Source organism: Lutra lutra, chromosome 16 (assembly GCF_902655055.1).
Source record: "Lutra lutra chromosome 16, mLutLut1.2, whole genome shotgun sequence".
Lineage (NCBI taxonomy): Eukaryota > Metazoa > Chordata > Mammalia > Carnivora > Mustelidae > Lutra > Lutra lutra.
This window is the reverse complement of record NC_062293.1, coordinates 43,752,303-43,779,957: the sequence shown is the minus strand read 5'-3', so window position 1 is coordinate 43,779,957 and position 27,655 is coordinate 43,752,303. Positions and strand designations below refer to the sequence as shown.

General features: G+C 38.0%; 1 protein-coding gene and 1 long non-coding RNA gene across 7 annotated transcripts in view; one reads left to right on the top strand and one right to left on the bottom strand.

The window, feature by feature from the left end:
• The window catches only part of SSH2 (slingshot protein phosphatase 2), a 252,552-nt gene that overhangs the window by 45,580 nt on the left and 179,317 nt on the right, over positions 1-27,655 (top strand). Inside the window, exon 2 of one of the 5 annotated variants that reach the window (XM_047708140.1) lies at positions 11,020-11,100. The exons of 2 other annotated variants lie outside the window; for them this stretch is intronic. In XM_047708140.1, the coding sequence (XP_047564096.1) occupies positions 11,020-11,100 (81 nt within the window). Of the gene's footprint in view, positions 1-11,019; positions 11,101-15,601; positions 15,619-27,655 lie in introns of those variants that run through there. 2 more of the 5 variants (XM_047708139.1, XM_047708138.1) reach the window with 2 other exon arrangements.
• LOC125087641 (uncharacterized) lies at positions 43-27,435 on the bottom strand. 2 transcript variants are annotated; one of them, XR_007123475.1, is made up of 3 exons: positions 27,331-27,435; positions 19,853-19,959; positions 43-265 (listed from the first exon to the last, which is right to left on the bottom strand). It is a non-coding gene; the product is annotated as an uncharacterized LOC125087641 (long non-coding RNA). The 2 variants fall into 2 exon arrangements; XR_007123474.1 differs by lacking the exon at positions 43-265 and adding an exon at positions 17,407-17,571.

Genomic DNA, 27,655 nt, shown 5'->3' with positions numbered 1-27,655 from the left:
AGAAATAGGTCTAATCTTTGGTTCTAAGTAAAAACCTCTTTTCACAATTATCTGAAACCTGACTTGGTAATGCCTCAGGACTCTATCTCAGTAACAGCAATCTTTCTGCACTTGTCTTTCTTTCCTGGCACACATACCCAGACAGTTGTCCAAGAGTCTTTTCTCTTCTTTCTTACTCAGTGTCTTCTTGTCTTCAAATTCTTGTTTTCTGAATTCCTCCAGTTTCTCTAAATAGCCTTCTCTTTGCCCTTCAAACCTGCATTCCCTGAAGGAATAACAGAGCTTCAGTTCTTTGCACATTCTACAGAAGCATACAGTGGTCATATTACATGGTATACACATTAGTATCTCTAAAACCCAGTTTACTTCAGAGCCCAGATTCCAAACAAAGCTACACAAAAAACATTTTTTAAAGGTGTTTGTGTGTCAGGGTTTGGGGCTGATTGGTGGCCACAGTTAGCTCTCATACATTAGTCTGAAAAGGGAAACTAGAAGAATTAGAAGTCTAAGATTTTAATGACCATAAAGATAACATGTAAGATGATTTACTGCATAAATGGGGGTCAACCAGAATTGTATGTTTTCAACAAACATTAAACTTTCTGTATCTCCTTGTTTAGCTAGCCTGCTGTCAGCTCTTGAAGTTGACAGAACAGTTGTGTTTTTTGTATTTTTTTTAAACTCCTACACAGAACAGGAGGGAAGTAAGCAGCTAACTTGTTAATAGCAGAAGCCTAACCCCAAATGGAAAATAATAGATTATTTGGTTTGCCTAAAATGAGACAAACAGATAATCTCTCTATGGATTATCAGTTTTGAGCCACTTAATTAGCAACTAAAGAGAAATCCAAAGTTTTCTTTTGTATTTCAAGATTCCAGATCTAGAAGTTCTGAGTTGCTGCTGCTATTTTATTCTTTCTTTTTGTGAGAGTTCAGTGAGGGTTGAACACCTACCACTGGCTTCTTTGCTTCTTCATATGTTTATGAACTTGCTTGTTACTTGTTTATTAATTTTTTTTTCTTCTGTGGATGATTACTTTTCAGAATCCACATTGGTATCTTAGTTACCTATGTAGGCATTCATTAAATACAGGTAATGCCTCTTTATGTAAACTGAATAATCCATGTATATGAATGACTGCTTTTACATCTCACTGGCAATTCACCACTTTCCTTTTGTTGGTTTTGCTACAGAAAGCTAGTCTAGGACTGATATGATCTCACCGTTCTGGTTCTAAAGCCATGATTTAAGTGTTATCTATAGATGCAAATACTTCAGACCAGTGTATCTCAATCCTCAGTGTTTATCAGAATCACCTGTTGAGCTTGCTAAAAACACAATTCTGGGCCATACTCCCATCCCCAATTTTCTGATTTGGTAGATCCAAGGTGGAGCCTTAGTATTTGCATTTCTAGTAAGTTCCCAGATGATGCTGTTGCTGGTAGTATGGGGACCACATTTTTAAGAATCATTGCTTAAGGATTTTTCTCCTATTTCAGAAACATGCCTTTGTGGACAGATGGTTGTATCAAAAAAAGAGAAGGGGGAAAAAAAAAAAAAACCCTAAACCTCAAGGAGATGACAGGGTTTGGTGGGCTTTTAAAAAAAATATTCAAATGATCTCTGGGTGAGGGTGTGAATTTGCTATTACAAGTAATGTAGCATTTGTATAGGCTCTGAGATACTATCATAAGTGAATATTCAAAGAATTATGAAGTAAAATCTCCAAAGCGACAAATACTCTTATATCAAGTCATTATGTTGTATACTTTAATATAATGTTATATATCAATTATATCTCAATAAAATTAGGGGAGAACTTCTAAATCTTATCACTGTTGTTTGGGATGAAAGACTTAGAAGAGGAGGGGAGGTGAAAGAATAGGGATGTTGGTATCTAGGAGGTCTCAATTAAAATCCTTGTTTTGCCACTTACAGTTACAGTTACTTACAGTTAGTGAATGATTTTACAGTGTGTAACTTCACTAGGTTGTTTTTGTACTAAATGAGATAACATGTGTGAAATGCTCTGATTATTGTATTATTTGTCCATGGGTGATTTTCATAGCTTCTATGAAAATCCTCTGTTGCTTTATACACTCAAGAATCTTTTCTAACTCCATGGGTGGTAAGTTTTATCCAAAGTATTATTAAATAATCAGATCCCAACATTTGCAGCCCTGTAGATGCTATAGAAATATAGACAAGATATGGACCGGGTTCTCTATATAAAATCTACTTAGAGAGTAAGGGTCCTTTTCCTTACCATTGAAAGTACCAAACTACTATGTTAAAAATGGGATAAACTGTGATCTTTTAAACATAAAAAGCCCAGATGTGGCCAACTGGGTGGCTCAGATGGTTGGACATCTGCCTTTGGCTCAGGTCATGATCTTGGGGTCCAGGGATCGAGTCCTGCATCGGGCTCCCTGCTGCTTGGTGGGCCTGCTTCTCCCTCTTTTCTGCCTCTCTCTCTATCGCTCATGAATTTAAATAAATAAATAAATAAATAAAGCCCAGAGAGGTAAGGCAGTGGCTCAGTGCAGTTCTCAAGATTCTGGATTCATCTTTTCTGCTCTGCCATACTTAGCATGTTGCTTTTTGTTTTTGAGCCTCTCCTCTCAAGGTCACAAAATGGCTGTCACAGCTGTAGACCTCATATCTTCGCACCACTATAGCCAAAGGCAGAGAAAGAGCAGGGGTTTTGTTGTTGTTTTTCTCAATTCCCCTTTATCAGGGCAGAAAATCTTTCCCTGGAGCAGACTTGCCCTTAGGGCAAGGTCTTAGGCCCTTAGACAGGACCTAAGACCTCATCTTAGGTCCTGTTAACCAGGATTAGGATATATGACTGTGTGCTGGTCTGCAGGAAGGCTAAAAAGGCAGACATGTGGCTTTTCAGCTTCAGTGGTGGGACTGGTAGGTAGATGAGAGAGTTGAGAGATGACTGTTGGTAGACAACAGGGAGAGTCTACCAAGGGGAGCTAAGACTATGATCCTTAAAGATTAGAGACAATTCTAGGCAATTTCTCATTAGGCAGAATTGTGTGCTCTAAGGCAGGCATTGGCAACCTTTTTCTGTTAAAAACCTGATAGTAAATATTTTAGGTTTTGCTGGCCACAAATGGTCTGTGTTACATCTTCTTCCTTTTCTTTCTTTAAAAAAAAAAAAAACCCTTTAAAAATGTGAAAATCATCCTTAGTTTGCTGGCCATATGAAAAGAGGCCATATAGTTTGCCAACCCTGCCAAGGCCATTAAGGCTCAGAGGAAAGGGAGATGAGTAAGGCTGAAGTCATGATTTTGAAGCTTCCTGAAATTCTGGAATTTGAGTGGTGTTTGAAGGATGGATAAGATTTACACTGAGAAATCCTATTCCTTCTGAAGGGAAGCAGTGAGTGTAGAAACATGCCTGTGATGCTTACTATAAAATAGCTACGTGATACCTGCAGAGCGTGAAAAGCAGCAATACCCCTGCAGGTGAGATGGGCTAAATTGCAAGCCAAAGTTAGAGAGTACTGTGGTATGAGTACCTGGACCGCGTCAGCCACTGACAAGCCAGCTTTCTAAGTAGCTCTAAGAAATGAAGATGCCCTTTTGGCTTAAAGCCTCCATGCTGACTTGGGTCCTAAGGCAGACGGTGTCTCATGTAACAGTTGGCCCTTCAGTAGGAGCTGTTGCTACTGTGACTAATTCAAGGACAGACATCATGTGTTTGGAGAAGACTATTGGTCTCTTAACCATAGCTATACACAAAGATTATAACTCATCTTCAATTTGTGTGATTGTTATTGACAATAGGGAAGAATTGCACCAACTAGTAGTAAGTTACTCATTCACTGAACATTTATTGAATGCTTAGTGTGTGCCAGGCCCTAGAGATACAAGTTGAGAAACTCACAGTCTCGAGGGAGGGAAACATATATAGAAATAATTACGATAGAGTGAGATAAGGGTTAGAAAATATGCATACAAGGAACTGTGGATGCTGAGAAGAAGGAACCACCAATTCATCCTGATTAAAGCTTTCTAGGTGACTCAGTCTTAATTATTGCTGTCCTTCAGTGGCTATCCTTATTGCTGTCCTTAATACTGGCCTATTATCTTGTGGATCTGTACCATTGGTGACAAAGAGTCCTGTGTGAGATACTGTGGTTGAATCAAATCCAAATAATCATCCAGAAAAAGCAATTTCAAACATTCTACTGCTGCTACCAAGTTTTTAGGATCCTCTTTCTGTGGAAAGTATATAGCTTGTAGTGTTTGTGCTTCTCACTATATTGGTATGAATATTAGGATCTATAGAACAATTGTTTTCCCCAGTAAAATTTACAGAAAAGAAGATTCTGTGGTAGGCAGAATCATGTCCCAAAAAGTCCTCATCTTAATCAGATATGAACCTGGAAATATATTATGTTACATGATAAGGGGGGGAATTAATGTTGCAGATGGAATTAAGGTTTCCAATTAGATAGCTTTAAAATAGGCAGATTATTCTGGATTGTTGGAATGGGTGGCAGTGTAATTACCAGGGCCTTTGAAAGTAGAAGAGGGAGACAAAGAAGAGGTTGAATTGATAAAATATGAGAAAGACTCAACCCATCTTTACTGACTTTAAAATGGTGGAAGGGAGTCCACAAGCCAAGGAATGCAGGTGGTCTCTAGTTGCTGGAAAAGGCAGGGAAACAGATTCTCCCTGTATTAGTTTGTCAGGGCTGCCAAAACAAGTACCATAGACTAGTGGCTTAAACCACAGAAGTTAATTTTCTCATAGTCCTGGAAGCTAGAAGTCAGAATTTAAGGTTTGGCAGGGTTGATTTTTTTTTTTTTTTTTTTCCTGACATCTCTCTCCTTGGCTGGTAGATGTCTGTCTTATCTCTGTCTTTACATGGTCTTTCCTCTCTATGTGTCTGTGCCCTGATCTCCTCTTATAAGGATACTAGTCATATTGTATTAGGAATTAGGACCTACCCCAATAAATGTTATTTTAATTTAATCTCCTCTCTAAAGACCATATCTCGAGATACATTCACATTATGAAATTCTAGGGATTAGTGTGGGGGGAGGGAGACTGTCAAACTCACCTAGATCCCCCAGAAGGAACACGGGTCTGCCACCACTTTGATTTTAGGACTCCTGACCTCTAGACTATAAAGATAATAAATTTGTGTTAAGTCCTCAAGTTTGTGGTATTTTGTTACAGCAAGTTAGAAAATGAATACAATTACAAGTAATCTGAGTCTGCTAATAGGAGAGTGATTGGAATAACAGTAATCAAAAATATTAAAATAAATATCTATTGACCAATGAATAGATAAACAAAATGTGGTGTGTATGTATACAATGGAATATTATTCAGCCTTAAAAGAGAAAGAATTCTGACACATACTATGATATGTCTGAACCTTAAAGACATGCTAATTGAAATAAACCAGTCACAAAAAGACAAATACTGTGTAATATCACTTATATGAAGTATTTAGGGTAATCAAACTCATAAAATAGAAAACAGTTTTTTAATGGACATGGAGTTTTAGTTTTGCAAGATGAAAAAGTTCTGGTGATTGAACAACAATGTGAATATACTTAATACAAATGAACTCTATACTTGAAAATGGTTAAGGTGGTAAATTTTGTATTATATTATTTTAAAATACTGAAACAAAGATAGTTTTAAAAGGCAATGACAGAAAAATAAGTGTAGGGTGTGTTCATTGTATATATTGAGAGAAAGGATAGGTATATATCCTTGTATATACACACAATATCTCTGAAAAGATACCCAAGAAACTCACATAGTGATCATTTCTGGGAATGGGGTTGTGGAGAATCAGGAGGTGGGAGGGCAGGGATGGGAGGAAAACTTAAATACTCCTTGACACCTTCTGAATTTTGTTTGCCACATGCATATATTATGTATTGAAATCATGGTCAAGCTCATAGACACAGAGAACAGATTGGAGGCTGCCAGAGGTGGAGGAAAGCATGGGTAAAATGGGTAAAGGGAGTCAAAAAGCAAAAACTTCCAGTTATAAAAGTAAGTAAGTCATGGGGATGTAATGGAAGGAAGAGAGGAAAAAGGTTTTTAAATGTGTAATTGGGGTTAGGGACTGCAGAGAAGGTTATTTCACTTAGGTCATCATTAGGCTGTGAAATCACTTTGTCAATCCAGGTACACGTGTCAGGATAAGTAAGACCTGCTTCTTGCCTTGGCCTTTAAGGGGTTAAAAGCTTAGTCCCAGAGAGTTCACTAGGCTTTAAGATACACACATATTTTTTGGTTTGGTGTCTATTAGTTTATTGTCAAATTCTCTAGTTTTGTTTTGTTTTGTTTTAAGAACAGCTGAAGTGTGTTCACTTAGAACCCCCCCCCCAAAAAAAAGTTGGGGGAGAAAATATAAATGAAAAAATAGGGAGATGCAACATAGGGGGGTTTGGGGGGTAGGAAAAGAATAAATGAATCAAGATGGGATCGGGAGGGAGACACGCCATAAGAGACTCTTAATGTCACAAAACAATTTGAGGGTGGTAGGGGGGAGGAGGGGAGGGAGAGGGTGGTGGGGTTATGGACATTGGGGAGGGTATGTGCTATGGTGAGTGCTGTGAAGTGTGTAAACCTGGCAATTCACAGACCTGTACCCCTGGGGCTAATAACACATTATATGTTTATTAAAAATTTTTTTAATTAAAAAAAAAGACATGTAACAGTGTTTCCTGCTTCTTAAAATCATATAAACTATAACAAGAATAAAAGACACGTAACAGTAGCAACAGGTTTTGACACTTGCAAGATTATTTCTTAAGACTTCTACTTGCAAATTGTTGGGTAACTGCACAAGTTAGATTTTAACACTCTTCAAAACATCCTTCTTAGCACATGAGTCCTTGCATCATACATACCATATAAAGATTGCAACATTTTATTACTATAATTGTTGCTTAGAAGCTGTTCTGGATTGAGACTTCTTTTATATATGGATGTGTTTTCCTTAGCAGCAATCTTAGCCCCTGTTTTTCTCCAAGCAATACTTAGCCAAAGGAGCCTATTTCCACAGAGCTATATCCTTATTTTTGTGGCTTTTGCATCCATAAAAAACAAAAACAATTCTGGAACCTATTTGGTTTTCTTTCCCTTTTTGTTTAGAGTTTTACTGTAGCTAATTCAGCACCCAGAAAATTGCTTAATTCATATTAAGGGTACGATAAATTTTAACGAATGACTCATCATGAGCTCAATACTTCAGGGTTATATAGGGAATACAAAGTTGTCTCTAGAAGTGAAACACAATTTTATAGAAGCAAAATTTCCCTAGATAGCAGAAGTTTCTTTGAAAGAGAATTTAATGCAAATTTATAAGCCTTTTACATCTAGTTGAGAGATTATTATTACTATCATATTACTAAGAACAGCAGCAGCAGCAGTAGTAACGTCAGTAGGCAAGTCATGCTAAGTGCTTTTCCCAGATTATCTCAAATGTAATCTTTCCATTGACCCTATTAGATAGATGCCATTATTGTGCCTATATTTATGGGTCAGGAAATTCAGCTTAGAGAGATTAAGTAATATGTTCAATATCACATGGCTGGTAGGTGGCAGAACCAGGATATGAACTTAATTAAGATTTGGACTTGGCACTTCTAAAGCAAAAATATGACTTTGACATTATCATCTTCAAAATTCCTACTGAAATGGCTAAAGGGACATTTAAGAAGGGAGGAAGGAGGGAAAGAAGCAAAAGAAAAGAGAATTGGTATCTGCATTACAAAGTGGGATCCTCAGGCTAGAAGAAATACTGGAAGGTTTAGTTCAATATGAAATTCAGTTAAGGCCAAGTTGAGCTGAGGGCCTACCAACTTGAGTACTACGTATATATTAAAGCCCACCTAAGGAGTGAATAAAAGAAGCATCTTATATTCCTACTTTACTAAAAACATTAATTTGATCAAATACTTTTTAGCATCCATTTAGATAATCTTAGAGTTTTTCTCATTTGACTTAATGTGCTAAGTTATATTAATAGAATTCCTACATATTCGTTCATTCTTGGAATAAGTTCTTCATAGGTATAAGCAGGACAGTTCACGCTGCAGAACCCAGGAACAATTCAGGAACTGGAATTACCAAATACCCCAGAAAGCAGAGAAAAGAACTTGAAAAATCTTTTGTCTTCCTTTGGATTAGAGTTTAATTTGGAACTAAATATGTTGTTTGCAAGTAAATACTTGTTCCATGAACCAATTTTTTTTAATGCTATGAACACACGTAAATTGATACCTTATATCTTAATGAATTAAATTGCAATTAATAAGTATGCAATAAAATCTTAAAATAACTTTAGGAGTGCAAGTCATTACAGGACCTCCTTTTTAGACGCTATTTTAAAAGAACTCAGGTAGACATGCTGAAATATTTACTGGAATGAAAATTTTAAAATCTTAACTAGTATAATTTGGATTAATTGTATACACTGTGGCAGTGACAAGCCACTTTTTTTTTTTTTTAAAGATTTTATTTATTTATTTGTCAGAGAGAGAGAGAGTGAGCACAGGCAGATAGAGTGGCAGGCAGAGGCAGAGGGAGAAGCAGGCTCCCTGCTGAGCAAGGAGCCCGATGTGGGACTCAATCCCAGGACTCTGGGATCATGACCTGAGCCGAAGGCAGCCGCTTAACCAACTGAGCCACCCAGGCGTCCCACAAGCCACTTTTGATATGCTTAATATTACCTATGTTATCATCTGTTGTGATATGAGAATTTGGGAGAATTGAAAGCAGTTTTTTATCTCTGCCTTATTAATTCCTTCAGATATTTAATTTATTTTTTTATTATGCCTTTAGCTTTTCTGATAAGACTTTTAGAACTAAGTCTTCAACTATTTTGTATACTTTTGAATACTTTTTAAATTTTGAATACTTTTAAAAAACACAAATGGAAAGTAAATGTTTTTTCCCAGGTCTGTGTGTCTCAGTTGGCTAAGGGTCTGACCCTTGATTTTGGCTCAGGTCATGATCACAGGGTCATGAAATTGCACACTGGGCTCCATGCTCAGTGAGGAGTCAGCTTGAGATTCTCTCCCATCCCCACACTAAAATAAATAAATCTTTTTAAAAAGACGTTCTTATTTTCTCTCCCCTCCAAAACGCAAGGGTATAAGAAATAAAGAGATTTTGCAAATGCAGGATTTAAAAAGTGATTTTAAATATTTGGTTTTTCTGTTTATTTTCTAAAAGAGGAAGAGGGAGGGATAATGGAAGATGAGAATTGGTTGTGAGAAGGAAAAACCAAAGTAGGCAAAGGATCAGCGTAGGAAAAAAGAAGGAAATAAACCAGGAGAAGGCAGTTATCAGGAATAGTAACTCTGAGCTTTACTTTCATTTATTTGTACTCTAAAACTCTTAATCTCTGCAGGTATTCAATGGGTTGAGACATAGTTTTAGCTTTGAAAAATCAAAGTAGGAGTCAACTAGGATAGCCAGAGTAGATATATATAATTAAGTTTCAGCCAGTAGTAGTGAGAAGTTTTTTTTGTCATTAAGAGCTTTATTGAGATATAATTGATAAACAAAAAACTGCACATAGTTTATATATACAGTTTGATGAGTTTGGACATATGCACACACCTGTGAAACCATCACTATAACCATCACTAAATATGTTTAGTTCATTTTGAACCTCCAGAAATTTCCTTGTGCCTCTTTGCATTTTTGTTGTTGTTGTTGTCGTCTATTTGTTTTGTGGTAAGAATATTTAACATGAGATCTGCCCTCCTAACAAATTTTAAATGCACAATAGAGTATTATTGTTAACAGTAGACACTGTGTGGCACAGCGGATCTCCATAACTTTTTCATCTTACAATACTGAAACTTTATATCCATTAAACAAAAATCTCCCTTAGCGGCCCCCCCACCCCCACCCCGACAACCACCTTTCTACTCTCTGCTACTGTGAGTTTGATTATTTTGGACACCTCAAATAAGTGGAATCATGTAGTATTCATCCTTCTGTGACTGGCTTATTTCACTTAGGACTTCCTTTTTCAGGCTGAATAATATTCCATTGTATTTATATATCACTTTTTCTTTAACCATTTGTTTATTGTTGGACATCTGGGTTGATTCCATTATCTTGGCTATTGTAAATAATGCTGCAACAAACATGAGAGTACAAACACTTCTTCTAGATCCTGATTTCAGTTCTTTTGGATTTATACCCAGAAGTGGGATTGCTGGATAATATGATAGTGAGAAGTTTTGATGACATAAACATCTACATCTCTATGCAGGGACAGCTCAGTTTCCAGCAGCTGTTACTCAAATAGCAGACATTTGGATAGGACTTAATGGGTCAGAGTTAGAGCTTTTTTTCTTCTCTTTTGTGGTGGTGTTAGTCATAAGGGAAAAATACTCTTGTGTTACCAGCTAATTGTTTCACTTCTTTGTCTCCTTTTCCTTATCGGTCTTCTAGACAGATTTTGAAAAAGAGATTGGATAGTGGAAGAAATGTTTTAAATTATTTTCTGGCATCTGTCAGGGGGACTTGGGCAGGGCATATCTTTTGGCTGTTCTTATAAACACTTGTTAGCAGAGGGCTAATGAGGCTAGTGGTTAGATACCCCAGTCATGTCCTATGTTATATTCTAAAGCCTGACTCTAAACAATCAAATCAAATATGTACCTTTGGATCTGAGGATAAATGAGCACAAACCTACCCCATTCTGAGAAGTATACAGAGTACATACCATACAGGGTTAGTAGCACCATCTTTACAGAAAAGGGACACCCCATTGCCCAAATTGGAAATCATGGAAGATGCTTCAGCTAATCAAACATTTCTCAATCAATTTTCCAGTCACCTAACCAATCAACTTGTTGGCTGTATTCTCTCCAACATAGCCGTCACTAATCGGAATCGCAACTTCTCACCTCTGAGCTAACATGACTCAGTGATTTTTGCTGGCTTTTCCCTCATGCTCATGGCCCCCGTTCATTTGGATCTCTGAAATGATGTTGTTTATATTACAGAGCTCTCATTTGGAAGACAGTGAATCAGCAGTGTTACTTTGCTGTGAATGTGAAGAATCAGATATCTTTAGTGGTTCCAATGTACGTAGGTATATGTTTTTATACAGCCTTTGGTATTTCAAGTGAGCTTTTTGGGTAAATTTGGCTCTTAAATGCAACTGAGATAGTGCCTATTATTTCATCTATTTGGCATCACTCAGTCAAATACATAGTTTGTGAAAGCAAATATAAATATAAGTGACTTGGAACGAACGTCTTTATAAATAATATGACATATACGGATGCATAATCATCTCCACTCAAGAGGTACCTATGAAATAGAGAAATGTTGTGTCCTGGAACTTTAGAGTGCATTCTCCCTCAATAAAAAATGATTGTTTTGTGGGTTTGTACATTTTTAAATTGTCAGTAGTTTCCCTTTCTTCATAGCAACTGCTTGGTATTGGTGCTGACACTGGACCTTTATTCTCCATGTACATAGACCTAACACATCCTGGCTGTTGATATTTTAAGCTAAATAATGTTATAATTACCAGGTCATTTCAAATGTGGAGCTATCTAACTACTATGTTATAAGTATGTTATAAATTTGTTTATCTTACCTGATCCCCAACATAATTTCTTAATATCTTTTCCAACAGGATAACTGCGTTTGCTCTAGCCATGGCTAAAACTAGGTTCTGCAAACCTTGATGATAAAATCTGGATTCTATTTTGGGATGTTTACTGTACATAGTAGGCACTCTGTAAATATTGTTAAAGTTTCACCAGTTGAAACTCTGTCTCTGGAAGTAAGCTGTGCCTCTTAAGTATATCACTATAGTACTGCCAACTCGTAAACTGTCTTTATTTCACCTTCATTGAACAAAGAAAGTGATCACTGTTTCAGGACCTCATTCAACTATTACATTGACTTGCACTTCATTCATCATTGACGATGAGTATGGAATGGCAGGAAGTTCGTTATTGTGACTCACTCACTAATAGCTGGAGCTATGCTCCTTTCCTAGTGCTTGAGAACATTAACTGAGGAATTCACATGAACACTCATTTATTATCAACATTTTGCTGATGACAGACTGAGGGTGAAAAGGCTATATTCTTCCCGATATTGTGTGATAAGCAGGAGCAGTGCTGACGTCAGATCTCCGCTGCCACCCATCAGTGATCTCATTATCAGCAGACAGCATCATCATTGATGAAATACATACAAAGCCTCTTTATATAGTTTCCACAAGATTTATTATTTTGTTCAGTGTGCATTGGCATCTTCTGGATTAGACTGGCTTATTTTTTTGACTGATTTTGTCTTAAAGAGGCCAGTGCATGACAATCTGTATGAAGAATATTTTTATGAAGTTGTACACACGGGGAGGAAAGATGACTCTAGTTTTAATGGTTTCTGAGAAACAATTAGTAGGGTATATGCATTTGCAGATTATTCTGGATTGCTTTATTTTATTGCCAGAGCTTTTATTCATTTAAGTCAGGTTTGTTGTCTTTTCCTCTTCATAAGACAAAAATGGTTACATGTACTGGCTGGCTTCTAAAAAGTATTGGATTCTCCTCCTGTTTTGTTGCTTGGGAAGTACTTCCTATATGTTTTTTTCCCTTAGCTCCCCCATCCCCACCCTCAAAAGAGTTTGAAGAGCTCCTTCCCAGTGTGAAGGCTTAAACTTGAAAACAAAACTGTTTGGAGAGTAAACTAATAGAAATCCCCAGTTTGAATTTTCTTCAAAGGAAATGGTATGATAACTATTTGAGGAAGGAAATGTATCCAAAGGAATGGATCTTGATAACTATTTGATAATAGAAGTTCACTATTGTAAAAAAGAGTAGGAGACAAAGTCAGTCACTGAAGAATTTTCTCTTCAATCTGAGGATAGAAAAATTATGAACTTCGGTTGGCTATATTTATTAATTCACTCACTCATTCATTCATTCATTCATTATCCAAGCATTGATTGACTGTCATGTACCAATTGCTGGTCCCAGGGCTACGGAAATTAGGTGTAAAGTATAGAATCTACCCTAACAGCAAACTTTCAGCTATACGATGAATGAAGTCTGAAGATATAACATAAAACATGGTGGCTATAGTTGATAACATTGCATTTTATAATTGATATTGCTAAAAAAGCAGAACTTAAATGTTCTCATACACAAAGAAGATAAATATGAGAAGTAATGAATATATTAAGTAACCAGATGGGGGGAATGTTTTCATAATGTATATAGATGTCAAATCACCATGATGTACACTTTAAAATCTTAACAATTTCATTTGTCAGTTATACCTCAATAAAGCTGATTTTTTTGGTAATTTACCCTTAGGAGAATTGTATACTCTATGCTTAAACAAGTTCATTTTATGGATATTCATGGAAAGCCATGAAAAGGAGAGGAGAAAATAATTTATCTGCCGTATTTGGGGAGAAGAAATATGCGGATGAGTGGAAGGAAACTTGGCTAGAGGCAAAGAAGGGGTAGCTTTCTCTGGAAGAGGGCTAACTCCCTTAGATCTCCTGGGGCTTTCTTGGAAGAGAGGGGAGGAGTGTAGAAAGGCTTCTGCCTCTTCTCTGGTCCTGTTCAGCTTCCATGGAAACCAGATAAAGGATAGAAGCAGTTTCTTGTTCCCTTTGCTGTGCACAGGGTTGTTGGATGCCTCCATAATGAGAAAAGGGACTGGTCTGCCTCAGAGTAGGATGACTGGCAAAGGTCACAGAGGAAGAAGATACTGGCTCTAGCTGCAGGAGTTTCACTTCGGCTTCAGATAGGAAAGAATGGAGGCATTCCTGACTAAAGCAGGTTGGGGTACTGGTGGCTGCAGTAGCCACTGGCACTCCTGAGCGTCCTCTCCACTACCCATCCCCATACCTGTTGCTGTCCTGCCTTAAAGGAGAAAAAGCTCTGTGTGAGCTGGAGTTCCAATTATCATGTTTGTGGGAGTTCAACTAGAAACAAGTGGATTCATTACTATTGCAGGGTTATATCTTCCCCAGCCTGGAGGTCAGGAAATTCTTGTTACATTAGTTTATTTCCTATAAATACAGCAATTTCTTTCTCTCCTTTCCCTTCTTATCTGACCCCACTCCCACCCTACCAAACAGGAGGGACACATGTAGGTGGTCATACTACTTTTGTGGTCTGTTTCATTCCTTTGCTTGGATATTAAATCCTTGCAGGGAATGCATTTTCCTTCCATGTAATCAAAACATTTTGTTTGATTAGTCCAGTGAAAGGAAGGAGTGTTAGCCTTTTGTTATTAAAGAAAGAAAAAAAGAAAAGCCTACCCTTTGATCAAATATGGAGAAAGCAGACAGAAAGGAAAACCTAAAATGTAAGAATTATTTGGTTTAGCATACTTTACATTTTTAATTTTTTTTATTAATTTCATTTAGCCAGTATATAGTACATCATCAGTTTTTGATGTAGGGTTCAGTGATTCATTAGTTGCGTATAACACCCAGTGCTCTTTACATTTTTTTAAAGATTTTTTTTTATTTATTTGACAGAGATCAAAAGTAGGCAGAGCAGCAGGCGGGGGGTGGGGGGGGGGTGGGGAGCAGACTCCCCACCCAGCAGGGAGCCAGATGCGGAGCTCAATCCCAGGACCTCGAGACCATGACCTGAGCCAGAGGCAGAGGCTTTAACCCACTGAGCCACACAGGCACCCCCTTTACATTTTTGACTGTAGATTCTTTTCTAGGGCAGGACAGGTGTCTCAGAACATAGCAGTATCCTTCTAGATGGTAACTTCTGTGGAAGTTTTCAGATGTAGTCATTTTGTGGAGTGGGAGAATGGCTTTGGAGAGAGAGAATGTTTAACCTCACTTAGTTTAAGATAAAGGATTTAAGAATTGTAAAAAGTTATTAGTGTTAAGATAAGCAAGCCCTAATTCAAGGCCTGCTGTTGAGTAGCCAGCCTATCTATGGGTTCAAAATAGAAGGGACTTTAATCTTTAGAATTCTTCTGAAGCAGCTTGTTTTTCTTGTATATTTTAAGTCTTGGAATGTGGTATATGGGATGATCAAAACAATGATTTATTAGCTCAGAAAGTAAAACTATATATATTTTTTAAAGATTTTTTTTATTTATTCGACAGACAGAGATCACAAGTATGCAGAGAGGCAGGCAAAGAGAGATGAGGAAACAGGCTCCCTGGCTGAGCAGAGAGCCCGATGCGGGGCTCGATCCCAGAACCCTGGGTTCATGACCAGAGCTGAAGGCAGAGGCTTTAACCCACTGAGCCATCCAGGTGCCCCGTAAAAATATATTTAAAAGGAAAAACTACTATTGTCGTTAAATCTCCTTCTGTAAGACTCTAGAGATTGTGAACAGACACACTGAACTGGGTGTTGTGGATCAACCTACCGATACAATGATAACCAGAGTAGCAGGCAAGAAGGTGGTGATGGTATGGAGGCCGACAGTATGCGCATCTGGTCATTTCTGATTATTTGTATTTACCTTCTTTCATTCAGCTCTTAGCACTGTATTTTTTCCCTTTTTTCAGGCTCATTTGCAGAGATATCATTTCACTGGACAACATACACAAATAAAAAGGGAAAAAAATGAAAATTTGTTGCTAAGAAGATGTGAGTTTTATTATGCGTTCCAAATGACCAGTTAGCCAGCAGGAAACAGCTGTCCACCAGAGCTGAGGATTATTTGAATTCTTCTGCGTCACCTCTGCTGCATAGCAGAGCAATTTCTGATTAGGGCACCTGGTCAGAGAGTGGGATAAAAGTGTTGCCGGTGGCAAAAACATAGTTATTTTTCCCTTGGAAGGAGTCTGATTTAAATGAATAAATTGAGTTTGGTTTGGTTTGGGTTTTTTTTTTTTGGGGGGGGGGTTGTTTTTTTGCAAGTGAAACTGCGGGTAAAATTTAAAACAGATTAGATATAGATGTATAGATTATAGATATTTCAGAGCTGACCAAAAGAAGGTAAACACTGCATTGGAGTATAAGATATTTCTATTTTTCATGAACTAAGTTTATAATGAATGAGTTTCTACAAAATATGAAATTACAAAGGACAATGTAGCAAGTGATCATGAAACAGCTTGCAAGTACAGAATATAAAACTGTAATGAAATATTTTCCAAAGGTGACCCACCTACAAAACAATTACATTAAAATGATGTACACATTTAAACAGATATCCACTACCACCTCCCATGAATAGCTTAATTAATCATTATAAAAAGAAAAAACTCACTGCTTTCTCTGGAAAGGGAGAGTCACACCCTAAGCAGAAGAAATTCGAACAAGAATTCGCAAAAGATTATCATGGGTATGAGTAAATGAATGACTTGGAATGATCTCTATTGTGGTCACCATTACTGAAGAAATGACACAGAGATCTACCTCCTATGATGTCAAACTTATTTTTCTTCGTTCCAGAGTAAGATATAATCAGAAAGCAAAGCTTAACTGTTTTATCTTAGAATAACAACTGAAAAACAATTTTCAACTTTTCTGAGTAGAGAGCCCGATGCGGGACTCGATCCCAGGACCCTGAGATCATGACCTGAGCCGAAGGCAGCGGCTTAACCCACTGAGCCACCCAGGCACCCCTTTTAGAGAGGAAGGGAAGCAGGCTCCCTGCCAAGTAGAGAGCCCGATGCGGGGGCCGATCCCAGAACACTGGGATCATGACCTGAACCGAAGGCAGAGGCTTTAACCCACTGAGCCACCCAGGCGCCCCAATTTTCAACTTTTCTTTTAAAAAAATCTTACCCTCGGGGGCGCCTGGGTGGCTCAGTGGATTAAAGCCTCTGCCTTCTGCTCGGGTCATGATCCCAGGATCCTGGGATCGAGCCGAGCCAGCCGAATCGGGCTCTGCTCAGCAGGGAGCCTGCTTCCTCCCTCTCTGCCTGCCTCTCTGCCTACTTGTGATCTCTGTCTGTCAAATAAATAAAATCTTTAAAAATAAAAAAAATTAAAAATAAAAAAATCTTACCCTCTTGAGCGACTTATCTGCGGAAAAATGAGATTTGTAGTAATCTTGGGTATACAAAGGCTATTTTACGAATTACCCTTATCATTTAACCCACTAGTTCTCATGGTGTCTGCAATTAGAATCACCTGGTGAACTTTTAAAATAATTTAATGAGAGTCTCACCCAGTCCAGTTAAACCAGGATCTCTGTGAGTGGGACCCAGGTATAGGTATTTTTTTAAGTGGTCTCAGGATTATTCTAATGTGAGTGAGGGATTAAGAACGACTGTTTTAACTAGCTATGCTAATTTTTACACCACCTGAAGCAGAGCTCCAGTTTGCAATGTCTGTAACATGTTTCCTTGAAGAATGGACAAAATAAGACATCGACCAGAATCCTAAGAGTTGACTTTGCATTTGATAACTCAGTTACAATGCATTTAACTTTTTTTATTCAGTGAAATTCCTTGGCTAGGCTTCTGTTAAAAGAGGAGCGAGATACTGAAATTTGGTGATCCAAATCCTCAGTGAACCTGTGTCAATTAAGGACCAGGTTTTCCATGAAGTTATGAAGACTTATTCTTCCTGTGTCAGTAACGCTGGGAGCTAGCATAAACACAAAATATTAAAGATCACCTTTAGACTTTGTATATTGTATTTTTTTGAAATAAAATATACATATAGAGAAGGACATTTATCTTGCACTTTTATGTATATCTTAAAGAATTTTCACATACATCAAAAAACTGTATAGCCCATACCTAGATCAAGAAATTGAATATTACCACTCCCCTCCACCAATTCCCCCTTTTGCCAACACCCCGCTTTCTCCCTTTTAATCACTATTCACCTTCCCAGCCATCATCACCCTCAACCCACAAGGTAACCACTATCATGAATTCTTGACCATATGATTTTGATGTGAGCATGTGCCTGTGCTCTTTAGATGACCCTCTTTGGCCCCCAGAATCAGGGCTTAGCATCATGAAATAAAGAGCTCAGGTGCAAGGTTCAGACAACCTGGGTCAGAGTCCCAGCTCCACTACTTCCTGGCTTTGTGACATCACTTCTCTAAGCCTCACTTCCCAATCTGTAAAATGGGGATAATCATAATACCTGTCTCAGAGAGTTGTTAGAATTAAATGAGATGACTTATGTAAGGTACTTAGAGGGCCTGGCACATTTTCTGTGCTACATAGAGAGCAGGGGCAGATGTAGGATTCCCTGGTGTCACCAGCTCTTCCATAGAGCCAGGACAGTGCCACTGTTGTCCATGGGCACAATTTAAGTTTATTGTCCAACTCTGTAGGGGAGGAGGAGGAAAAAATGGACTTCTTGACCATCTTTTCTTTACTATCCTTTACTTGCCTTGTGGCATGAGTAACTTGCGGCCACTTCTAAAATATATTATTTAGGGGTGCCTGGGTGGCACACGTGGTTAAGCCTCTGACTCTTGGTTTCAGTTCAGGGCATGATCGTGAGATCAAACCCAGCTTTGGGCTCCATGCTCAGTATGGATTCTTTTTTTTTTTTTTTTTTAAGATTTTATTTATTTATTTGACAGACAGAGATCACAGGTAGGCAGAGAGAGGAAGGGAAGCAGGCTCCCTGCTGAGCAGAGAGCCTCATGTGGGGCTCGATCCCAGGACCCTGGGATCATGACATGACTTGAGCCGAAGGCAGAGGCTTTAACCCGCTGAGCCACCCTGGCACCTCTCAGCATGGATTCTAATTAAGACTCTCTCTGCCTCTCCCTGCTGCACACGCTCACATGTGCGCACACGCTCTCTCTCTCTCCAATAAATATTTTAAAAATAAATAAAATATATCATTTAAATTTGTAAAATGGTCATTGAAGGGCCAGAAATGTTTTCTTATACATTCTTGTATTCTCCACAGTGCCTAGCGTAGTGATTTGCAAGTTGCAGATATTTAATGCCTTGGGTAGCGGAATCTAAAAATGATGCTTCGGGCACACCATGCTTTCCCCTGTGCTAGATTTATATTGGTTCAACTTCTGGTCCTTCTTTTGACCAGAGACATATTTTGGAGATACCTGGCACAAGGATACAGAATGTAGCAGTGAAACGATCACAGGCAAACACCAAGAGGTTGGCCTGATTTATAAAATGAACCAAATAAAAGCTCCGACGAACTGAGTTATCCTGCTTTCATAATCTGAGGCAGGACCTGTTCAGGTGTAATTGTCCCTTATTTTGGTTTAGGAAAGCAAGAAAATAAGAAGATGGCATGACTTACAGTTGTTGTTTTTTTTTTAATTAATAAAATTATACAGACTACAAATTTTTTTTTAAAGATTTTGTTTATTTATTTGATTGAGAGAGAGCACAAGTAGGCAGAGGAGCAGGCAGAGGGAGAGGGAGAAGCAGACTTCCTGCCGAGCAGGGAGCCTGATGCAGGGCTCGATCCCAGGACCCTGGGATCATGACCCCAGCCGAAGGCAGATGCTTAATGACTGAGCTACCCAGGCGCCCCCAGACTTTTTTTTAGATTATAGTTTGGAAATAATTTACCCTTTGAAAGGTGAGCAAGACAGTCTATTTAGCACTTATTATTTGCCAGACATTCTAGGTGATTTTCATACAAGTTAGTGTTGGATCCAAGTCTTTGAGGTTAAATACTTTTAGTATTTACCATTTAAAGCTGAAGAAACAGAGGCTTGCCAGAGGTATGTGACCATGCTGGTAGTGACAGCTGAGTCTGCCTGACACTCTGAGCTTTTATCCTTATGCTGTATTGCCTTTGTCCTTGAATGGAATTATTGTTATTCTGGTGCTAGGAGATCGGGAGCAAATGGAATAGTGGTTCTCAGCTCTGTTTTTGCAACCAAATAATCTTTTTGAACATAGAGAGACTCAAATCTCACCTTAGCAACTTTCCCATTCAGTGGGTCTTGGACATCTTTATTCTTTACAGAGGTCCATAGGTGGCACTTCATGCAGCCAATGTTGAGAATCATGGTTCTTAGAAATTCTCTAGGGAGGAATTATAAGATTACAAATCTGGGGGCATCTGAAGACTGAATTTAGGATATTATAAAGACACACTGTTGACAGAAGTTTAGGGAAAGAGGAGGTAGCTTAGTAACAATCAAGTTATGTTTCAACAGGTTAGATAGTACATATCACCAGCAATTGGATATATCACTGGAGTCTTTTACAGCCAGACTAATTCTTCATTCTTTCTATAAATTTCGGGAGTGCTGCCACTGTTGTACTCAAGCACAATCCTTCACAACCCTAATTTGCTTTCCCAAGTATCTTCTTACTCAGTGGTTGGGGTGAAGTCCTAGTGAATTTGCAATTTTGTACTATTGGGCAAGAACTGCTAACCCTGGAGAGAGCAGTGGGTGGTCCTGATGGAGACAAATGTCATGGGAGAGTTGTAAATTTAACAAACTCTTAATCTTAATGGATCCTATCTTCTGAATTCCTCCTAATGCCTTTTGTTTGTTTTGTGTAATTTTACAGCATACTTTGGCAGTAGAGAAGGGTTAGTAACTTTTCCTTTCACTTTACAGTTAGGAAAATTGAGCTAGACAGGTCATGCTAAGAACTATAACTAGAATAATGGCTAACATTTGTTGAACCCTAACCATGTTCCTGATTCTGTAGGAAATGTTTCTACATGTCTTATCTCATATTACATTTCTGATGTGAATAATGTTTTAGGGATAATGAAAGTGAGCTCATTTATTCTAGTTATTTGAGTCTACTCTTTGGCAGGTACCATGCTAGACAATGAGTATCCGGTGGTGAACAAGTCAAACCCCATCCTTAATGGAACTTACAGGGGAACATACTTAATACAAAATAAGTATTCAATTGTAAAATGTGACAGTGCAATGAAAAATACAAATGAGGAAATAATAATAATAACAAGGCAGAATAGCCATTTAGATAAAGGATGGTCAAAGGGCCTCTCTAAGGGTGATATTTTAGTTCAGATAGTTCAGGGATTTGCTTAGTGTCACACATCTATTAAGTAGTGAAGTTCAAGTCTGATTTCCAAGGCTCTGCTCAATAAGCTATACTGCCTGTCAGATATGTGCTTGGAATCTACCTCAGGCTTGTGACTCTCCTATTTGGTTTGACAAGCATTCCTATCATGGCACTGTACCAAATTTCCAGGAGCATCATAAAATTTATGATTATGAAATTATAATAATAATTCTTTCCTCCTAAAATGCCCTAGAAGGCAGCAAGGAGAAGGGGTATTAAAAATACTGCAAGCAGTATATGAATTTCAGCAAATGAGAGAGAGACATAGCCCCAAAGATCTGGAAATCTCTGCTATAACTGTACTAGGTACATTTGCATGAGGAAGTGCTCTCTTGGCATGCATGGGCTGGAACTGGAATTTCCACTTTGGATCAACATCGTATTTCCTGGCCTTATGTGAACTTAAAGAACTTGAAGGGCTGATCCAGGAGCCAAGCAGAAGACATCTAAAGGAAGAAGCTGACTGAGAAATGTTACATGGTGGCTAGAACCTCAAGATACTTGGGGAAAATGTTGGAAGGAAGGGACACTCTGCTCTTGGGAAGGGAAGGAATGAAGTAAACAGTGAAATACAGCCTTGAATTTAAATGCTGCTGTCTTCTTTTCACTCTACTGCGATGCTTAATTTGCCAAGTTACTTTCTCAGAATTTTCCAGCAGAGTCCTCTTAATTCCCCCTTTGCTCCAGAAGAATTTGTCCACTTACTCTTTTTCCTCCCAGGAAATAACCAATTCTTAGGCTTGTCAGATTCTGTAGAAGTGTGATGCAAATTCTTAAACCCTGGATTATGAGCCTAACTGTAGATTTGAATAGTGCTAGTATAAATTTATGTTTGCAAAAGATCTGTGCATGATATTCATGTATATATCTTAACTTGCTGATTATATTGGTGAAGATTATAAATCCTGGCCATCTAACAGTTCAGTCAAAAGTTATAATAATGTCCAAACTCTTTGACATAGAAATCTAATTCTTGAAAACTTCTTCTAAAGAAATTATTTTAAAAGAATAGTACTAAAATTTTAATGAATATATTTGATAATAGGAGAAAAAGAATGGTTAAGTAAACTATGGTAATATTAACTCTGAAGCCTTTAGACACAAAACCCAGAGACCATAAAAGAAAACATTAATAAATTCAAATACATAAAGCCAAAAATTCTACTTTAAAAGATCCTATAAACAAAGTCACAAGACAACACATTGGAAAAAGCTTTTCAACACATGTGATAAAGAGCTAATTTCTATAATACATAATGTGCTCTACATTTTTTTTAAAGATCAGAAACCTAACAGAACAATGTGCAAAAGAAATTAACAGACTTTCACAGAAAGAATACAAGTGGCTCTTCACCATGTGCAAAAACATTCCGTAGTCCTCTTAATCAATACCATTATTTACCCATCAGATTGGCAAAGATCAAAAAAATGTGATTTTATGTTGTACTGGCAGGGACAGAGGGGAAGCAGCAATGCTATATATTGTTGGTGGACTGTAAATTAGAATGACCTCTTTGGAGGACGTTTTGGAAATATCTTTCAAAATTCTGTATGTCCATAGCATTTGCTCAAGAACTTTCATTAGAAATTTATCCTCCAGAAATTTTCCTATATATGTGAAATTTCATTTATTCAAGGATATTCATTACAAAATCATTTGTAATAGTGAAAAATTCAGAATATCCTAGATGTCCCATCAGGGTGTTTCCATATGAATTACTATGGAATTATCTCCTGTTGTTAAAATACCAAGCACATGACTCTTGATTTCTGCTCAGGTCATGATCTCAGGGTCCTGGGATCAAGCCCTGAGTCAGGCTCCACGCTCAATGGGGAGTCTCCTTAAGGATTCGCTCTCTCTCCCTCTCCCTATACCCCTCCCCATCTCTATCTCTCTTTCAAATAAATAAATCTTAAAAAAAAAACAAAACCATGATGCAAATCAGTATGTGTGTATCATTTGTATGAAAAAAAAATTAGAGGGAAAAGAATATATTTAGATCTTTAAATATGCCTAGATTGTATCTGGTAATATATATAAAAATTAGAAAGAACAGTTGTCTTTAGGGAGAAGCACTTGTTGGCTCAGGAAACAGATGTGAGATGGAGACTTATTTAATGTTTATCATATTACCCTTTTTTGAATTGTGTATCATATGCATGTGTGTACCTCCTTTAAAAAAAATACTAAAATAAGGCACCTGGGTGGCTCAATTGGTTAAGGGACTGCCTTCAGCTCAAGTCATGATCCTGGAGTCCCAGGATTGAGTCCCGCACTGGGCTCCCTGCCCAGCAGGGAGTCTGCTTCACCCTCTTACCCTTCCCCCTCTCATCCTTTCTCTATCTCATATAAATAAATAAAATCTATAAAAGATTAAAAAAATTAGGGTGCCTGGATGGCTCAGTGGGTTAAGCCACTGCCTTCTTCTCAGGTCATGATCCCAGGGTCCTGGGATCAAGTCCCGAATCGGGCTCTCTGCTCAGCAGGGAGCCTGCTTCCCTCTCTCTCTCTCTGCCTGCCTCTCTGCCTACTTGTGATCTCTGTCTGTCAAATAAACAAATAATAAAAAAATCTAAAAAAAAAGATTAAAAAAATTAAAAATACTAAAATAATTAAAAAGAGGGGTAGAACAGAATTTCATAGTCACCATTCATTCATTCCACAATTGTCTTAAAAGAAAGAAGAGGGAGCGTGCCTGGGTGGCTCATTCGTTAAGTGTTTGCCTTCAGCTCAGGTCATGATCCCAGGTTTCTGGGATCAAGCCCCGCATCAGGCTCCCTGCTCCTCGGGAAGCCTGCTTCTCCTTCTCCCACTCCCTCTGCTTGTGTTCCCCCTCTCACTGTGTTTCTCTCTGTCAAGTAAATAAATAAAATCTTAAAAAAAAAATAAAGAAGGCAATCACTTTCCTTAAATTGCCCACAGCCTAGAAAAGGAGACATATCTAAATAAGATTATTGGGGTGCCTGGGTGGCTCTGTGGGTTAAAGCCTCTGTCTTCGGCTCAGGTCATGATTCCAGGGTCCTAGGAGCGAGCCCCTCATCAGGCTCTCTGCTCAGCAGGGAGCCTGCTTCCTCCTCTCTCTCTGCCTGCCTCTCTGCCTACTTATAGACAAATAAATAATAATCTGTCTGTCAAATAAATAAATAATCTTTAAAAATTAAAAATTTAAATAAGATTATCAAAATGTAGTATAACTGGAATAATGGAGATGGGTGTGCTAGGTACAATGTGGCCCAAGGAGAGAATAATTCTTTCCTTTGCTTGATATGACAAGTTTAAAAATGAACAAAATTTGGGGTGCCTGGCTGGCTCAGTCAATGAATCATGTGACTTGATCTCAGGGTTATCAGTTCAAACCCCATGTTGGGGGTAGAGATTACTTAAAAATAAAACAATCTTTTAAAATAAAAATTAACAAAATTTACATGTATACTCTGTAACTATGTAAAAAATATATAAGTAAATACCAAAAAGAGGAATTAAAACACACAGAAAAAGCCTTAAATATAAGGAGTTTCATTCAAACGGTGAGGATATGAAGGGCTTTTGGAATATCACAATTGTCTCATCCATATTTTAAAGACAGTGGGTTTTTAAAAATTTACTTTCGATTTTTCAAAATCAAGTAATCCAGTACCTAGCTAAGCTAGGGTCTCTAGGGTCTTTTACTTGTAGTCTTAAAGATGAGAGGATAGGAAATACTCTATTTGCCCTAAATTAATATGTGGGATAAAAAGACTCCTTATCATATGCACCTTTTACCTTTCTGCTCCATTTAAGCCTGAATTTCTCCAGGCTAATGTGAGGAGCCTTGGAACTGATTAGTGTACAGTTTATATCAGTGAAAGTTCTCAGTGATCTTCATGGGGGGTGGGGGTGTCTTTTCAATTTTTGGTATATAACTTTTTTTTTTTTTTCCTTCTCAAAGAGCTTCTTGAACACTAGCAGACCTCCACCAGGGCCATTTTAGATGTCTTAAAAGTGAACTACAGAGCAGTCAGGACTATATTAAGCAATTCTGGAACTCAGAATTTATGGCCCTTCCTGTTATGAGCTACATATAACAAGTAAATACCAATTAAAAGCCACATAATCAAATATGATGTTGCTGTGTTGTAATAATTTAAATTCTACCATGTGAGTTAGGTCCAGGTCTTATGATCAGCTCCATCTCTCATTAAGTATATTTTAAAGCACTACTGCTTCATTTTCTTCTTCATTCATTTCCTTCTTCATTTCCACTGGTCTGGTTCTATGGCTCGACCTTGAACTATTTAAACTAGCTTAACCTGGTACAGCGCTAGGCACAATACCAAAAGTGGAGCAGAACTGGCCTTGGTACTTCCTTCTCTTGACTATAGTCACACTTACTTGCCTGACCCCTGTACCTTAAAGGCATGACCTTAGTTTCCATTTCTTGTGTATATGGTTACCTTTCTCTCATTATTCTTTCAGCCAACAAATATGTACAGAATACTTCCTATATGCTAGACAGTATGCTGGTTGTGGAGCTATAGTGATGCTTAAGACAAACATGGTTCCTCCCTTTGAAACTTACATTCTAGTAGAAAAAGTGGCATTAAACAGCTAATTAGGCACTGAATTTTTAAATTATAATTGTGATGGATTCTGAACAGAGGAAAATACACCATACTGTGAGAATCTAGCAGGCTGGGACCTGACCTCCTTAAGGGTTAGTGGTCAAAAGAGGGCTTCCTCGGGGAACTAGTGTTTTGAGTTGTGCTCTAAAAGATGAGTCAAAGTCAGCTAGAGAGTTGGGTGGGGAAGGAAATACTTAACAGATGAGGAAACCTATGGCATATTCAAGGAACCAAAAGAAGGCCAGTAAAGTTGGAACACAGAAGATAAGGGAGGAAATAATTCAAGATGATGCTAGTGAAGTCAGCAAAGGCCAGCTGGTAAAGACTCTTGTTAGCTAAGTTAAGGATCTCGGTATTTATTCCCTGGACAGTAGGAAGCCATTGGAAAGTTCAGCTGGGGAGTGAACCAGTTAACATTTTAAAAAGATCTGCCTGGCTGTACTCTTGAGAATGTACAGAAAAACAAAGTCCCAGCTGTCTATGGCATTTTGTTTTTCTGTGATTGGATTTGATTAACTCGTTTGTTGGGGGATGGAACTCTTAATAAGAAGAAAGTTGATAAAAAGTCAGTATGGTGTAGTGGTGAAGAGTGTCTGACCCTGGATAAGTGGCTTTCCATCTCTAAGTCTCAATTTTCTCATCCAAAGAATGGAGATAATAAATAGTATACCTGCCTTGTGGGGTTATTGTAAAGATTAAATGAGATAATGTCTGCTAACACTTAGATTAAGGCCTGGCATATTGTAAACCCGTAATAAATGTTAGCCACTGTTATAATTTAGCAGCCTTGCAAAAAGGTTCATCTGTTCCTCTGAGAACCACCCACTCTTGGTGGTCCATGAAGCAGCTTTCCATCCAAAAGTCACAGGTGGATTTGCCTATTCATCACCACTGGACTGTAGGAATCTGGCCTAGTCAACTGGTAAGGAAACATTACGCTTATGGTTTGCTTTTACAAATATCATTTGAAGATGATGGAAATGGAGGCTGAGGAATGGTTGTTTGCTTTAACCCTAGCTATGGTTTTGCTTTGAAGCTGGCTTTTCCACAAATACCAGTGATAGGGTCTGACACAGGAAACTCAACAGAATGTAGTTAGTTGCCTGGAAACATCTGTATTTCTTTGTTTCCCACAATGCTAGGTAACCAGTGTGTGTAATTAGACTGCTGAGCAAAGCTTCAGGTTGATCAAGGTTAATTGTTGACAGTATTTGAGATGTTAATAATGTCTCCCCCAAAACTGTTTTTCCAAAATAGATTGTTCCAGCGCCACAAAAGAATTAAATGCCATTGATTTCTTCATTCAGTGAGGTGTAATTCTAGGCCTGGAAACTGGAATCTTCCAATTTAATATTGTCTAAGAAATTAGTACACAGAAAATGTGTTTTCTTTTTCACTTTAAAGTTTGCCGTTCTCACTGCCTGACTTTTGCTATCTTTAGCCTATTCTCTAAAATTATACATTTCTGCCTATGATCCATTTTGTGAAACTAGGGAGAGCGGCTACATGTCATTTTTCCTAAGAATCTTGGGGCGTTTGGGGTAGATGGGAATCTATTCTAAAAGTTTACAGTGAATCCAGACCCTGCCCAGAAAGTCTTTATGTCTAAATTTGCCTTCTAGCTTGAGAACATAGGAGAGCAAGATTTTTGAAGGGAGTTTTGTTGCCAAGTGCTACAAAAGAAAAAATTGAACATTTCTTATGCAGTCAATGAGAGTTCACTGCAATCAAGTTTACTTACTGAATTTGTCAAAGACTTCCTGTGCGAGATGGTTCACAGATGGTGAATAATTCCACTTTAAAAATGAAAGTGAGCTTTGTTTCTCATTCCTTCTCTTGTCCAATGTGGTGGCTCTACCTGCATAGCTTTTTTTTTTTTTTTTTCCCTGTTCCTCTGTTGGGTCATAAAGACAGACCCAAAAGCACCATCTATATCGTTCTGGCAGTGAAGAGGTGTTGAGTGAGAAGGGACTGGCCAAAAACAGGGCTTTACCAGCTATTGCAGGAAGATAACCAGAGGTTTTACCATATGTAACTACCTTCTTTAAAATTATTAAACAATGCAT